At 35.6% G+C, this 16912-nt stretch overlaps 1 protein-coding gene across 1 annotated transcript; it reads right to left on the bottom strand.

The window, feature by feature from the left end:
• Positions 1-918: 918 nt before the first annotated feature.
• Positions 919-16444, bottom strand: LOC125264358 (C-type mannose receptor 2-like). Its single transcript, XM_048183613.1, has 6 exons — positions 16375-16444; positions 14492-14530; positions 14049-14399; positions 12717-13061; positions 12189-12552; positions 919-1457 (listed from the first exon to the last, which is right to left on the bottom strand). The coding sequence occupies exons 2-5, from the start codon at positions 14526-14528 to the stop codon at positions 12203-12205; spliced, it is 1083 nt and encodes a 360-aa protein (XP_048039570.1). The 5' UTR covers positions 14529-14530; positions 16375-16444; the 3' UTR covers positions 919-1457; positions 12189-12202.
• Positions 16445-16912: the final 468 nt, after the last annotated feature.

Raw genomic sequence — 16912 nt, 5'->3', positions numbered from 1 at the left:
TACAAATTGATGGACAAATTAATACTACGTAAATAAAAAAATGAAAGAAAGGATGATTAGTGAAATATAGCACCAGTCATTATCTTTGTAACTACATCTGGGACAGCAGGGCTCCTGTCAGGACATTATATGAGTGAACCCGGCTGGAGAGGGTTACATAATAAGGCAATATTAGCAAATGTTTATTAATGGCCAATCATTGAAGACCAAACACTATAAATTTGAACATTAAGAAAATAAAAAAGAAATATTTGAGCTGGTAAAATTGCCTGTCGCTCTTCAAATCTGTCATGTGGCACTTGGAATAACAGTGATGTTTTTCTGCAGTGTTACTTTAACACTATTTAGAGAGGAACATATGAACTCTGAGCTGATTTAACTCTGGGGATTTTAAAGAATTTTAAAGATTAAGTTTAAATAATGTTTGTCATTCAGCCTTTTCTATTATTAAAATTGTATGTATATTTGTGTTTTATAAACGTCACAACACAAGAATGCTGTTTGTAAATAAGTTTATTTGAGCTGATGTTGGATTACAGGTTGCAAGAAACTTTATACTCAACTTTTTAGTTTTTCTTTAAGAATAAACCATATTTAATTTTATTGAGACATATAGATTCTCACAATCATTTTAAACAAGTAATTTGTAAAGATATGACTAGGAGTAGAAGAACGTATCCACACCACCAGAATCCCAAGATCCCATGAAATCAACTGATGTGGATCGTGCTTTACTTTGATTTTCTTTTAAGAGTATTAGTTTAATAAAGAGTCCTTCTTAACAGTATATCTGCAGTCTGCAGAGGCGATTTCCCCTTTTGAATGATGAATAGATGAATTAAATGAATAAATGGGCAGTTGTCTCAAATTTACGCTGAAGCAGAACGTTGTGTTCAAATGCAGACGGAGGCAGGCAGGTAAGTGATAAACAAGCTCTTTATTATAAACAGAGGCACGGAAACTGGCAGACAGGTGAAGCAGTTGAGTAGATATGCCAGCACATGGAAACTGTCACTTAGCTGGAGAGTGAACAAGGGATTGTCTTTACAGGATCAGCTGGAGAACAGGACATAGAACCAGGAGAACACAGGTAAGTAGCGGGTAAGGAGTCCAGGTAAGCATGACGTTGTGCTACACACATGTGCATGGTTCATGCACAGAGATAGTGGTGAACCATTAAAATTTTGTTGAAATGTTTCAAGACAGATATGACATGATAAAGCCTAGTTTAACGAAATCACATTTTTTTGGCAGTTTGATACACACTCCAAATCACTGGTTCAATACAAGATTTCCAAATGTTTAAAAGCTTCACAAGCTGTTTCAAAAGCGCCCATCACTAGCTTCAGATAAAACTGCCTGACGAGGTTGAAATTAACATGTGAAAATTATTGCTTTACAAACCAAGTGAAAGTTAAAGGAACTGAACACAAGCATTTTATTATCTTATATGAAAGATGTGTCTATCCTTTTACTCATAATTGCTGCAGATAAAGTTGAGCTTCTCAGTCTCAGGAAAGCTGATCCAGCGCTGATCTCCTCCACACTGAACTGCTCCAGATGTCTCTGCAGACTCCCAGACCTCTGATGTGTCGTTCTCCCAGTTCTGATGACACACAGTCTCTCCACGCACCCAGAACCAGATGCACAAAATGCGGGATTGACGTAAACCCAACCGCCTCAGTAGACGCCTGTTTAACCACATTCATCACCTCAAGCTGCATCTCCTCTGAATGAACAGCGGCCAGATCCACATGATTCTGTCTGCAGTATCTCAGAGCTTCAGACCACGTAAGATTCTCTTTGATCAGAATCAGTTTATCTGGAAACAAAACTAAAGAGAGAGACTGATCAAAAACAACATGCAGAACAAACACTGTGGAGGAATTTGTAGTGTGAACTTTAAGATATCTGGAGGTGATGGATGGATTGTGTGTGTTTGAGAGGATCTGCTCACCTTCATGACACACAAAAGGAAATTCTCTGTTGCAGGAGATGTCATTCCATTGTCCCTGAGTGTTCATGATCTCTGTACAGTTTTCATTTCCTCCAGAATTATTAGGTTCACCAGACCTCCAGTATCTGAATAAGGAGTCACTCTGATCTGACCACTGCCATGAGACTCTGAACAGACCGATCCAGACATCACCAGATATGTGACTATCATTGATGAACTGCTGAATCTGTTGATTCTCATTCTGGTTCCTCACACTGACCAGATCAATGTGATTCTGTCTGCAGTAACTCTGAGCGTCTCTCCAATTCATCATCTGATTGACAAAGACGAGTCCTGTGTTCACTTTGAGAAAAACAAATGGAAACAGATTCATGAATAGGGGTGGGACAGAATATCGATATGGCGATATATCGTCATCCTTCTCTGTGCGATACGAGAATCGTATCGCTGCGCCAAATATCGATATTTTAATTAAAAAAAAAATAAAGCGCTATATAGATTTCTTTGCTCAAAGCGTCCTACTTCAAGGCGGCGCTCGACACATGAATGAGGGAAACGTGAACTTAAGTTAACTAGCCTAAGAAAAAGAGGTTATTAACAGGATGGCGGACAGCAGTGTGAGTAAAATAGATGCCCCAGCCACGTTTAAGTTCAAAGTCTTGACGCACTTTTATACCATTGATGTGACAGTCGTAGACATCTTTGACGTTCTTCACCGAGCGCTTAGATATACACGGGAGCCAGTGGCGGCTACTGGTCTGTCAGAGAGGGGAAGCTCATTTTCGGCCTACATCATAAAATTGTCTATTTATTTAAAAGTAAATTCTGCCCTACGTTCCTTTTCAAGAAAATGGTCTGTGACCCTGTCGTACCAACTAGGAGTCTTTTCAAGTGACTTGACCAGTGTCCTCTCAATGGCCAGCAGAGCTAGGCTGCTTAAACGGCCTTGGCCCATTGTGTTTCGGGTGTAGGACTTGAGTCGCTTTAAACAGGAGAAGCTCCTTTCTACACCTGCAGATGTAGCTCCAATTGTTGCCACTAATGAGAACAGTTTGGATGACTTCCATTAAACAGACTTTGTCATACCAGGAGAGCTGAAAAGACCTGTTATTTTTCCCTATCTTTTGCACTAAATCAATCTTAGGTGTTGATCTGCCCTGCTGTTTAATTCTAAGTTTTTCCTCGTAAGGAACACTTTCAAATGGCTTCGCCAAAATCAGGTCGACAATATTAGCACCGTCTGCCATCGTGCGCAGTTTCACCCACGACGCTAGCCTAGCTTACTAACGTTATATGAATGAATGAATGAATGAAGGAATGAATGAATGAATGAACGATCTAAAAAAAAAAAATTAAACTCTGTAAAACTGAAACAAGGAATGTGGTGTATAATTGTGTGAAATGTATGATGAAAATCAAGCAATTTCGCCAAGCAAATATCAAAGAAATAGGTTGCAGCAGTTTTTATTTAGACTGAACTTGAGAAATCCGCGATGGGACTGAGCGCGAATAGCTTCAGTGATTCCTTATAGTACAGAATCGCTATCAGTCAAAAGGAGATGCAGTCTTTCGACAGACCCTCCAATCATCACGCAGAAGCTCGGAGTCCGGGCCAGCCCACTCCCCATTCACCCCCAGAGACGCTGAGCGTCCGTGGGCGGGACATAATCGCAGCGTTTATCCAATGACCGTCTAGTTTCGAAGCGCTGAAAAAAACCGTTCAAAGCAGCCCCATTGAAGTCAATGGACGCTGGGCTTCAATAGGGAAATGCACTGTGACGCTGCGGGAATGTATGAGAAGGAAATCGAGTCAGCCGACCTGCTATATGTAACTGATTCTGAACGAACTCCTCTTTGAGATGAACGTTTTCTAACGCATTTTTAGTCAATAAAATGTTAATACAATAGTACATATTTGACCATTAATTTTGTGACATTATAAGGGAAGCCGAGCTTCCCTTGCAGTCTTAAAGAAATCGCCACTGAAAAGCATATATTAGGGATCCTCTGATAGACGCCTGCTTTCGAACGCTCCCGTGTATATCTAAGCGCTTGAAGAACGTCAAAGGGTCTGTTTGCACCTGGTGACTTCATGCATTTTTTCTGATCGGATTGCTATCCGATCGTGAAAAGACCAGGTCTAAATGCCTAAATACGCATTTGAGACGGATTTAAATCCGATCGCTCAAACCACTTCAGGAGATGGTCTGGGACGCATTCCAGTCAAAACTGTCTATGCTCAGTCTAAATGCATCTGGTTGTTGAAACTACATATGTAAATTTTACTTCTCCCAAAAATACTAAAACTGAAACATGTGAGAGTCAGATATGACAACGCTACTGCATCACACATCGCCGCAGATCTCTTCAGCAAGCTGACGCGCAAACGGCCGCATATGAAAGTGAAAGTAAGTCGCAGACGCATAACACACAATTATCTTCATTAAAAGTAATGAGACCTTATACCAGTGCTGTTGCCGCTCTCTCCTATTGCAGTCTTTGATTTTGAAATTAACTGATGGTCAATAAAATGCACCTCATATTTCTTGCTTTCGGTGACGTGAACTCTATTAAATGTACATATAAGATCGGATTTATCCGTTAACCTCCACTTAACCTTTTCACGTGCATTTTGTTTTCATATTAAGACCAATATCGCGATGTATCATTATAGGATTGTCTAGCGATATATCGATTATCGCAGAATCGCTGACTCGCGATATTATCGTTATCGTGAGCCATTTATCGTGATCGTATCGTATCGTGAGGTACCCTCCGATTCCCACCCCTATTCATGAATCAGTTTGTTCATTATTCTTATGCTGCTTTATGGTTTGGATGGTTTGATGTTACACTGCATCTAAATATGTTAATTATCTATAGTCCACAGAAACATTTCCTTGAACTGTAGACTATTTATAAATTAATTTGTTGCATTTTATCTTGATGCTGAAATTGTCTCAATATCAGAATTGTGACAAATATCTACATCTCCATCTATAATCTTTATCATATGTTCTAGTAATTTAATGTTGCATTTAAATTTAGTATGTAGTGCATTGAATGTTTGTTGTAGTAACTTTAAAAGCACAATCATCATTCATTGCTGACATTATTATTGATCACTGAGTGCCCACAGCCAAGCGCCACTCTTCAGCACAATGGTAATTTGAAAACATTACAGAAACTCCTTCATACTGTATGTCCAATATAACTGAACACTAAACACTAGAATGTCTTTGTGACGAGCAGGGCAGGCGACTCCTCCTTCTTCCCGTACATACGAACTGTGTTACAGTCTTTCCCTTTGTTCTCAGGGCAATAGTTTTGGTCATGAATGTCATGTTGGGGCAACTTTTTTTCAGGTCAATATCTGTTTCTATACAGAAAGTTACTTGAAACTGAAAGTGTGACAGTGTTTCCCTATATAGTTAATATGGTAACACTTTACAATAAGGTTGTATTAGTTAACATTAGTTAATGCATTAGTTAACGTTAACAAACCATGAACAACACCTCTGTTCAGCATTAGTTAATGTTTGTTAACGATAACTCACGCATGTATTAATGCATCTATTCATGTTAACAGTGCAATTAGTTAACATTAGTTAATGCATTAGTTAACATTAACTAACCATGAACAACACCTCTGTTCAGCATTAGTTAAACTTTGTTAACGTTAACTCACGCATATGTTAACGCATGTATTCACGTTGACAGTGCAAGTCATTAACATTAGTTAATGCATTAATTAACATTAACAACACCTCTGTTCAGCATTAGTTAATGTTTATTAACGTTAACTCACGGATATATTAATGCATGTATTCATGTTAACTGCACAATTAGTTAACATTAGTTAATTCAATTAGTTAACATTACCTAACCAACAACACCTAGCTGTTCAACATTAGTTAATCATTGTTAACCTTAACTCACACATATATTAATGCATCTATTCATGTTAACAGTGTTAAGTAGTTAACATTAGGTAATGCATTAGATAATATGAAATAATGGGCAATGCCTGTAAATAGCCTTAATGTTTTAAGGTTAACTTACAGTGCATATTTACATTAATTTATGTAGCGGTTGACACACTAAGAGTGATCATTTTTAACTCATCTACGCTAAAGGTAAAAATGCCATTGTGTCTATTCATATTAACAGCACAAGTAGTTAACATTAGTTAATGCATTAGATAACATGAACTAATCATGAACAATGCCTCTTATTTAGCCTTAATGTTTTAAGGTTAACTTACTGTACTTACATTAGTTTATGTAGCAGTTGACACATTTCTAACTCTCCACTCACTCACACTAAATTAAGGTAAAAAAATACCATTGTGTACCTTATCAGCATTATTTATTAACAAGGCATTGATTTGGGCTGTAAATATAATTCTGAAGTGCAAACCATCTGAACATTAACAGATATGTTGTTCATGTTTATATGCAGTTTACTATCATTACTTACATTCAACAAAGCATTTATTAATGGAATATGTGAACCTTATTGTAAAGTGTACACTATTTCATCATTAACTGATGTGTTACTAACATTTGTTGACCCTTTATTAACATGACTTACCATTAACAAAGCATTTATTAATGGAATTTGTGAACCTTATTGTAAAGTGTACACTATTTCAACATTAACTGATGTGTTACTAACATTTGTTGATCCTTTATTAACATGAATTACCATTAACAAAGCATTCATTAATGGAATTTGTGAACCTTATTGTAAAGTGTACACTATTTCATCATTAACTGATGTGTTACTAACATTTGTTGACCCTTTATTAACATGACTTACCATTAACAAAGCATTTATTAATGGAATTTGTGAACCTTATTGTAAAGTGTACACTATTTCAACATTAACTGATGTGTTACTAACATTTGTTGATCCTTTATTAACATGACTTACCCTTAACAAAGCATTCATTAATGGAATTTGTGAACCTTATTGTAAAGTGTACACTATTTCAACATTAACTGATGTGTTACTAACATTTGTTGATCCTTTATTAACATGACTTACCCTTAACAAAGCATTCATTAATGGAATTTGTGAACCTTATTGTAAAGTGTACACTATTTCATCATTAACTGATGTGTTACTAACATTTGTTGATCCTTTATTAACATGACTTACCCTTAACAAAGCATTCATTAATGGAATTTGTGAACCTTATTGTAAAGTGTACACTATTTCATCATTAACTGATGTGTTACTAACATTTGTTGACCCTTTATTAACATGACTTACCCTTAACAAAGCATTCATTAATGGAATTTGTGAACCTTATTGTAAAGTGTACACTATTTCATCATTAACTGATGTGTTACTAACATTTGTTGACCCTTTATTAACATGACTTACCCTTAACAAAGCATTCATTAATGGAATTTGTGAACCTTATTGTAAAGTGTACACTATTTCATCATTAACTGATGTGTTACTAACATTTGTTGACCCTTTATTAACATGACTTACCCTTAACAAAGCATTCATTAATGGAATTTGTGAACCTTATTGTAAAGTGTACACTATTTCATTATTAACTGATGTGTTACTAACATTTGTTGATCCTTTATTAACATGACTTACCCTTAACAAAGCATTCATTAATGGGATTTGTGAACCTTATTGTAAAGTGTACACTATTTCATCATTAACTGATGTGTTACTAACATTTGTTGACCCTTTATTAACATGACTTACCCTTAACAAAGCATTCATTAATGGAATTTGTGAACCTTATTGTAAAGTGTACACTATTTCATCATTAACTGATGTGTTACTAACATTTGTTGACCCTTTATTAACATGAATTACCATTAACAAAGCATTCATTAATGGAATTTGTGAACCTTATTGTAAAGTGTACACTATTTCATCATTAACTGATGAGTTACTAACATTTGTTGACTCTTTATTAACATGAATTACCATTAACAAAGCATTTATTAATGGAATTTGTGAACCTTATTGTAAAGTGTACACTATTTCATCATTAACTGATGTGTTACTAACATTTGTTGACCCTTTATTAACATGAATTACCATTAACAAAGCATTCATTAATGGAATTTGTGAACCTTATTGTAAAGTGTACACTATTTCATCATTAACTGATGTGTTACTAACATTTGTAGATCCTTTATTAACATGACTTACCATTAACAAAGCATTTAAATGAAAAATAAAATGTCTGTAATTGTTTACCCATTTTGTAATATTTAGTTTGTTTGCTGTGAGGCGTTTTCTCCTATGCAGTGACTGACAATGCATAAGACACACCAAAGCACAACATAAATTCACAAATCACATCAACTTTATTTGTTCGCTGTACTCCAAATCTTTATAATCCATATGTTTGTAAGGAACATATCCAAATTCTGCGTTTTTTCCGTCGTTCTTCATCTTCATTCTCAGCAGCAACCGTCATAGTCAAAGCCCGCGCTCGCTATGATTCAAATTTTAAAAAGTCGCGCGCGCCCACGAGATCCGTTACGGCATGGTTTACGGCACTGATATCAAACGCTCATTGGTTCTCACCTGCTTCGTCACAGATTGCGACATGCCGTGTTTCAGTGGATTGACATTTGAGTGCGCGCCTTCACGGAGAGAAGCCGGATTCATCATATTTTCATGGATTATTATCTTAAATTCTGCTCTGTACCCTATTAAAACTATTACCGCCAGAGAGGACTGCGACTGCAACTCATCATCATTTGAACTAACATACTTTCGGTACAACTTTTGACATTTTTGCAAAAAAATAAATTATTGTGATTACGCTTGTCTCTTATTCTTTTATTTATAACTGTACGGAGATTTAAGAAATGGTTATGGGTAGGTTTATGGGTAGGTGTGGATTATTGGCTCAAAATATCGTTTAATTTCATTAATGAATGCTTTGTTAAGGGTAAGTCATGTTAATAAAGGATCTACAAATGTTAGTAACACATCAGTTAATGATGAAATAGTGTACGCTTTACAATAAGGTTCACAAATTCCATTAATTAATGCTTTGTTGAATGTAAGTAATGATAGTAAACTGCATATAAACATGAACAACATGTCTGTTAATGTTCAGATGGTTTGCACTTCGTAATTATATTTACAGCCCAAATCAATGCCTTGTTAATAAATAATGCTGATAAGGTACACAATGGTATTTTTTACCTTATTTTAGTGTAAGTGAGTGGAGAGTTAGAAATGTGTCAACTGCTACATAAACTAATGTAAGTACAGTAAGTTAACCTTAAAACATTAAGGCTAAATAAGAGGCATTGTTCATGATTAGTTCATGTTATCTAATGCATTAACTAATGTTAACTACTTGCGCTGTTAATATGAATAGATTCATTAATATATGCATGATTTAATGTTAACAATGATTAACTAATGCATTAACTAATGTTAACTACTTGCGCTGTTAACATGAATAGATGCATTAATACATGCGTGAGTTAACGTTAACAAACATTAACTAATGCTGAACAGAGGTGTTGTTCATGGTTAGGTAAAATTAACTAATGCATTAACTAATGTTAACTAATACAACCTTATTGTAAAGTGTTACCCAGATTTTTTGTTATAATAAATTCTGTTCTAATAAATGTGCTTTAAAAACACACATTTACAACAACTGGAGAAAAGCAAAAGTTAAAACATCAAGAGTCAGGAGCCCAACTAGAGCTCACCTCCATAACAGTGACTTCAAACTTTATTATTTTCAATAAAACATCAACACCTCATTAAGAAGTTTGGTCCCACTTTATATTAAGTGGCCTTAACTACTATGTACTTACATTTAAATTAATCATTTGATACAATGCACTTATTGTGTACATACATGTTTTTACATTGTACTTATAAAAAACACCTGCATGTAATTACATCTGTAATTAATTTCTGTAATTACATTTATAATAACACTGTTGACCCATCCCTTAACCCTTACCCCCACCCTTAAACCTACCCATACCACCAAAGCTTTCCCTGACATTACCCGTATCCACCTCAATAGCAGCAAAAGTGTTTTGCAATTCAATATGAACCCAATAAGTACATTGTACTTATTTTTTGATGTAAGTACATAGTTGTTAAGGCCACTTAATATAAAGTGGGACCAGAAGTTTTGTATGAAAGAAAGTCATACTGGATTGCAATAAATGAAGATGCTGAGATCTAAAGAGATCTGTGTGTTTAATGTCCTGTTATCTTATCATTGTGTTGAAGAGTAGAGCCTGTGCTTCAGGCAGTGATGATCCAGAAACACTGATGTTCTGTTGCATGTTGCTTTATTTAAAGGCAGTGACTGTGTATTTTTTATACCTTGTATGGAGGTTCCATATCAGACACCAAAAACAAACAAAAAAAACCATCATAAAAACTTTCATTCTGACATTCCGACGTCTTTTCAATGTGTGCCAAGACATCAAAAAGACATCTACTGGACATAACTTAGTGGGATGTGCCACTGGGCCATCACTCAATCTGAATGGCACGGACTACGGACTATTTAAATTGAGCAGTGTCACTTTTTATATGTTTGGTTGACTGTATAATAACTGCACAGTGTTGGCCCAGGTTTGGCCCACTTCTGGCCCATGTGGAATCTACATGGGCCAGATGTGGGCCAGATCTGGGCCAACAATATTTTGCTTTCTAGGTAGCATTTTCTGTGAAAATAACCTTAGAATGTTTGTCAACCAATCAGATTCAAGCATTCAACAGCCTCAAAGTATAAACAGAAATATATTTTCTTTCCATAAGGGTTGTGTTTAGCACGAAATGATTCCAGATATGTTATACCCAAGATTAACTCCTTTTAAAAATAATAATAATAATAATAATAATAATAAAAAAAATATTTAATTTAGCTGAGGCACATAATGTTGGTGCTCACTGATTCACATTGATTTCTGATTTCCAATCTTAAGACATGATTAATACATGATTATAATATACTAGCCACAAGGGCTTACAGAGATCCTTAAACACAAATAAGGAATTTAAAAAAACTCACCATAATCTTCAGTTAGTCTACATTATGTCGTGATTAAATATAAAGAAATATATATATAAATATATATCTAATGATGAGTATATGATGCCTTTTGACTTCTCACAAAATTCCATTTCTGAAGTTAGTAAATAACAGAAAAAGAAAGAATTTATAGAGTCAGAACTTGTTAACAGTGATTCTGGCCATTTAGGCTCTTAAAATGGATCAAACAGAAATTGATCCACTGGAGGAAAACAGACCCTCAAATGAATAATTTAGACAATTTACACCTCAATAACAGTTTACTGAAGAAAACATTTGAACTATTTAAGAAAACATATAATCAGATGATTTCTGGCAGTGATGGGAGAAACAAAGCCTTCTGAAACCAATTGCTTCTCTAAATAATTCACAGTTTCGAAGCACTCAAAATATCACACACTGGTGACACCTGCTGTTCAGAATGGTGTAAATGCAGCAAAAACACACAAACACCTTTTACAAACCAATTGCGAAGTTTTATCAAAAGTGTAAACTATTCAATACAATTAACAAATCATCTAATACAATTAAATATGATGCATCTGTATATGTCATTTTACCAAATTTTATGACTTGTTTTGTTTATGGAGAGCTTGGTTAATCAGGTCAATAAGAGGGTATTAATTACTCTTCCTTTTTATTATACAAATCCGTCATTTAAAATGTCTAAAAATGTATGAAACTGATCTGAGATCCGGTAAAACCCACATAAGACACTGGTTCTTGCACAGAGATCATAGTGGTGAACTACTGAAATTTTAAAACGTTTCAAGACAGATATGACATAATGAAAACTAGTTTAACGAAATCACATGTTTTTGGCAGTTTGATACACACTCCAAATCACTGGTTCATGCACAGAGATCATAGTGGTGAACCACTGAAATTTTGAAACGTTTCAAAATAGTTATGATGTAATGAAGCCTGTTTAACAAAATCACATGACTTTGATACGTTCTTCAAATCACTAGTTCAATACAAGATTCCCAAATGTTTCAAAGCTTCACAAGCTGTTTCAAAAGAGCCCATCACTAGCTTCAGATAAAACTGCCTGACAAGGTTGAAATTATGTGTAAATAAATATTACTTTATAAACCAAGCTATGAATGGAAATGAAGTTAAAGAAAGTGAACACAAGCATTTTATTATCTTATATGAAAGATGTGTCTATCCTTTCACTCATAATTGCTGCAGATGAAGTTGAGCTTCTCAGTCTCAGGAAAGCTGATCCAGCGCTGATCTCCTCCACACTGAACTGCTCCAGATGTCGCTGCAGACTCACAGTTATCTGAATCGTCGTTCTTCTGATGACACACAGTCTCTCCACGCACCCAGTACCAGATGCACAAAATGCGGGATTGACGTAAACCCAACCACACCGCCTCAGTAGACGCCTGTTTAACCACATTCATCACACGACGCTGAATCTCTTCTGAATGAACCGAGACCAGATCCACATGATTCTGTCTGCAGTATCTCAGAGCTTCAGACCACGTCAGATTCTCTTTGATCAGAATCAGTTTTTCTGGACACAAAACAAACCACAAGCAGAAACTAGAGAGAGACTGATCAAAAACAACATGCAGAACAAACACTGTGGAGGAATTTGTCATGTCAGACATGTAGTGTGAACTTTAAGATATCTGGAGGTGATGGATGGATTGTGTGTGTTTGTGAGGATCTGCTCACCTTCATGACACACAAAAGGAAATTCTAAGTTGCAAGGGGCATCATTCCAAAGTCCCTGAGTGTTCATGATCTCTACACAGTTTTCAACACCTCCAACATTATTAGGTTCACTAGGCCTCCAGTATCTGAATGTGGAGTTACTCTGATCTGACCACTGCCATGGGTCTGTGAACAGACCGATCCAGATCAATGATCCAGATAACTGACGATCACTAATGAACTGCTGAAGCTGTTGATTCTCATTCTGGTTCCTCACACTGACCAGATCAATGTGATTCTGTCTGCAGTAACTCTGAGCGTCTCTCCAATTCTTCGTCTGATTGACAAAGACGAGTCCTGTGCTCACTTTAAGAAAAACAAATGGGGAAAAACTAATGAATCAGTTTGTTCATTATTTTTATGCTGCTTTATGGTTTGAATGTGAACAGGTCACAGGTCTGTTGATTCAGACACAAATAGAATGAGAAAAGCAGAGGAAGATGTTTTACTGCAGCTAAATATGTTAGTTAAAGGGGACCTATTATGCAAAATTCACAGGTTTGGACATAAATGTGTGTTGGCAGTGTGTGAACACAACCACCCTATAGTGATAAAAATCCACCCACTCCTTTTTTTTAATCCACATAAATCATAAGCAGTGTCTCAGAACAAGCCGTTTCCAGATCCCTGGCAGTGTGACCTTACTTTAGCCACAGGCCCCGCCCACGAATGTTGACAGACTAAAGTAAAACTAAAGTATACCTGTTCTATCTCCATGCAGCATGTATTTGCAGTTTCTGACATTACAGTGCAGACTGACTCCGGGGGAATCAGCTCTTGAAGCTCCGCCCTCTTAGGCTGGGAGCAGCAGCTCATTTGCATTTAAAGGGCCCACGCTGAAACAATCAGTTTTTGCTCAACCACTAAAAGTTGCAATTTTAATATGCTATAAAAAATTATCTGTGGGGTATTTTGAGCTACAATTTCACATACACACTCACATATCACACACTTCTTTTACATCTTGTAAAATGGGTCATAATAGGTCCCCTTTAACTAGTCCATAGGCTTCTAGTCACTGCTGTATATTTATTATGAGTATTATCAGATCTTTAACAACTATTCATGCCAGTCTCTCTCTCTCTCTCTCTCTCTCTCTCTCTGTGATTTACTCTACAGGGTCTTTAATTGCAGGTTGTCTATACAAAAACTGACTCAACTGATCGAAAGTCTGACAAATAACTATTCTCTTCTATATTCATAATAAAATGTTCTATATGTTTAGTATTGCATTAACATTTAGAATGCGGTGCATCTATAAATGAGTGGTTGATTTTAAATAGCTGAACTCACTGTTGTTGCAGATGAAAGGTATTGCATTACTGCATGAATAATCATGAAATTGTCCATTCAGCATCAAGCCACACTCATCTCCACCATCAGGTTGTTGAGGTCCCCAGTTCAGATAGAGCGCAGGTTCACCTGAAGACCACTGCCATTTATAAACACTCGTCTTCTGCAGTCCAATCCAGAAATGCTGAACACCATTCACACTCTTCTTCACCTCTTCCATGTCATTCATGTTGTCAGCGGTGGCCAGATCTGTGTATTTCTCTCTGCAGTATCTCTGAGCGTCAGTCCAGTTCTTCGACTGGCTTATATAGTAATACTGACGCTGAACACATTCAGATACGGAGCAGAGAGCTGTGAAAGAGAGGGTTTGATTTAATGCTTTTCATAACAGAGTCAAACCTGATGAAACTATAAACCATCAATAAAACAACAAACACACTCACCAATGAGAAGAAGAATGAAATATAGAGTTTGCTCCATTTCTGAGGAAGAAATGTTAGAGAAAAACATAGATGTAATAAGAACAGGCCCGTGGCATAGGCGACATATACTGTAAAATGAATTAGTTAGACTTTAAAAAAAAGCATGCAGATTGCCTTAAAAAAACTACGTAAAGTGAAATAGGAAAAGTATGTTGTACTGACAAATGCTTAGTTAGTATAGTTCACTTACACTAGAGTTCTAGTAACTAAAAAAGAACAGTAGGGAGTACTTGACGATAATCGTGATATTCAAAGCATGAAATATAGATATCGTGTTAATTTAGGGTATGGCAATATACCGGTATTGGCAATAACCACAATATTTAAAATGAATAGGATGCTTATGATATCATGACATGTAAATACTCCAGCGCCAGTACCAGTACTCAGGTGGCAGTATTGCACCTTAACGCTGACATCTGTCAAACAAGAAGACACAGCACATGCAGCTATTCCGAGAAGAAAACAGCTCCCAATCCGCAGGATTTGTCTAGCTACAGTCAGTGCGTAGGGTGGCAACACCACCAACCTTTGTACTAGTCATGGAATGGGAAATGTTATATTAACCTGTTAACAACGATTTTCTGTGTTCATATATTTAAATGAAGGGTGATTATTTTAATAAGTACCGCGTTTTCTTTACTCGTCTTACTCAGCATGATGTAGCTATGCGTGCAGTTATATGCCCTCAAAATTCAAGATACACAGGCATTTTTTACCCAGACGAGTTTGTCATTATATCATATAAGATGTAGTTACATTACAATATCACACGAGCAAGAGTGCCGTTTTCCCCAAATCAGCACAAATGCAACAGAAATCTTTTTGTTTTGTGACTGAATCCACATTTAGAACAAATCAGTTTAATGATTAAAATTAAGACAGTGACTTGCTGCCAGTAGCTGAAAACATCCCAGATCTTTGAGTTCAGCTCATGAAAAATGGGGGCAAAAACAAAAGTGTTGCATTTATAATTTTGTTCAGTGTATAACAGAGCGTTTTTAGTTGTTTTCGGGGATCCGTGTGAATGGGGATAATTTTGACAACATTGTCATCTGTACAAAGAAACAGCTTTTATTTTTTTTTTTTTCAAGGCATGGCAAGGCAAGGCAAGAAACACAACTACAACTGACTTGCAGGCACAGCCTTAGATGAAATAAATTGAAGATAAAAGAGGATGTTAAATCTCTCAAGATCTCAGCAGAGGATGATTAAACAACTCCACAAACAGCATTACCAGCTACACTTACTAACAACCCTGCTCATGGAGAACTCCTGTCTTGCAGTGATCGGCTCCAACATACTTGCCTGTAATTTTCAAGTAATCCTGAGCACCTTGATTAGCATAACTGAAATTTGGTGATTAACATCAATAATGTTGAAAGTGAAGTACAACATTGAAGCTGTTCAGCAGTTAATGAGAATTAAGTGAAGATTAATGTTGATGTTTTGTTGAAAGCTTCTTTGGAAGTTGCTATTATAGTGATCAGTGTTTGCTTTAGCTGTGCTCTTGAACCTTGCATTTTTAGTCACACTGTAACAGTGCATTTATAAAATGCTTTTTTTTTTTTTGGGAAAGAAAGTTACAAAGAAAATAGACTTTTTTTCAATTATTGATGGTAATGTAATCATGAAGTTGTCTTATTACACTGAAATGCACTAAACTTATATGTGCACCTTGTATTGAAAATAAATGTTTTTTTTTTTTTTACTATCATCTCAGTAACAGAATTTTTACTATATATATATATATATATATATATATATATATATATATATATATATATATATATGTAATTAAATTATATATATATATTAGTAAAATGAGATATTATTTTGCTCACCTTTAATAGTTTCTTTCCATGAAGAACTTCTGACAGTGATATTCAGTTTTTTATACTGAAACACTCATGTAGCTTATATATCCTGCTGGCATTGGGGGAAGTCACAGGTACATGGAAGACTGATAAAATACTGTATAAGATTAGATTACAGTGTTATGTTTCACTTCCCCATCTGTCTTTTGGAATGAAAGCATACTTGTGAAACCAGCTTGAGAATGACAGATGTTCTCCCACAGGAAAATATGCCAAGCACAATTAATAGATTCTTCCTTAACTCAACAAATGTTCATATTTATACATTTACAACTTCATAAAAAATGTGATTTATTATTATTTTTTTTTTCTGTGTCAAACCCACAACAGATCTTTGAACGGGGTGAGTTCACACTTGTAGTTCAGTTCTCCTGTATGTATATATATATATATATATATATATATATATATATATATATATATATATATATATATATACACAGGTGCTGGTCATATAATTAGAATATCATCAAAAAGTTGATTTATTTCACTAATTCCATTCAAA

Source organism: Megalobrama amblycephala, linkage group LG3 (genome assembly GCF_018812025.1).
Source record: "Megalobrama amblycephala isolate DHTTF-2021 linkage group LG3, ASM1881202v1, whole genome shotgun sequence".
Taxonomy (NCBI): Eukaryota; Metazoa; Chordata; class Actinopteri; order Cypriniformes; family Xenocyprididae; genus Megalobrama; species Megalobrama amblycephala.
The sequence above is the reverse complement of the archived record's forward strand: the minus strand, read 5'-3'. Positions and strand labels throughout refer to the sequence as shown.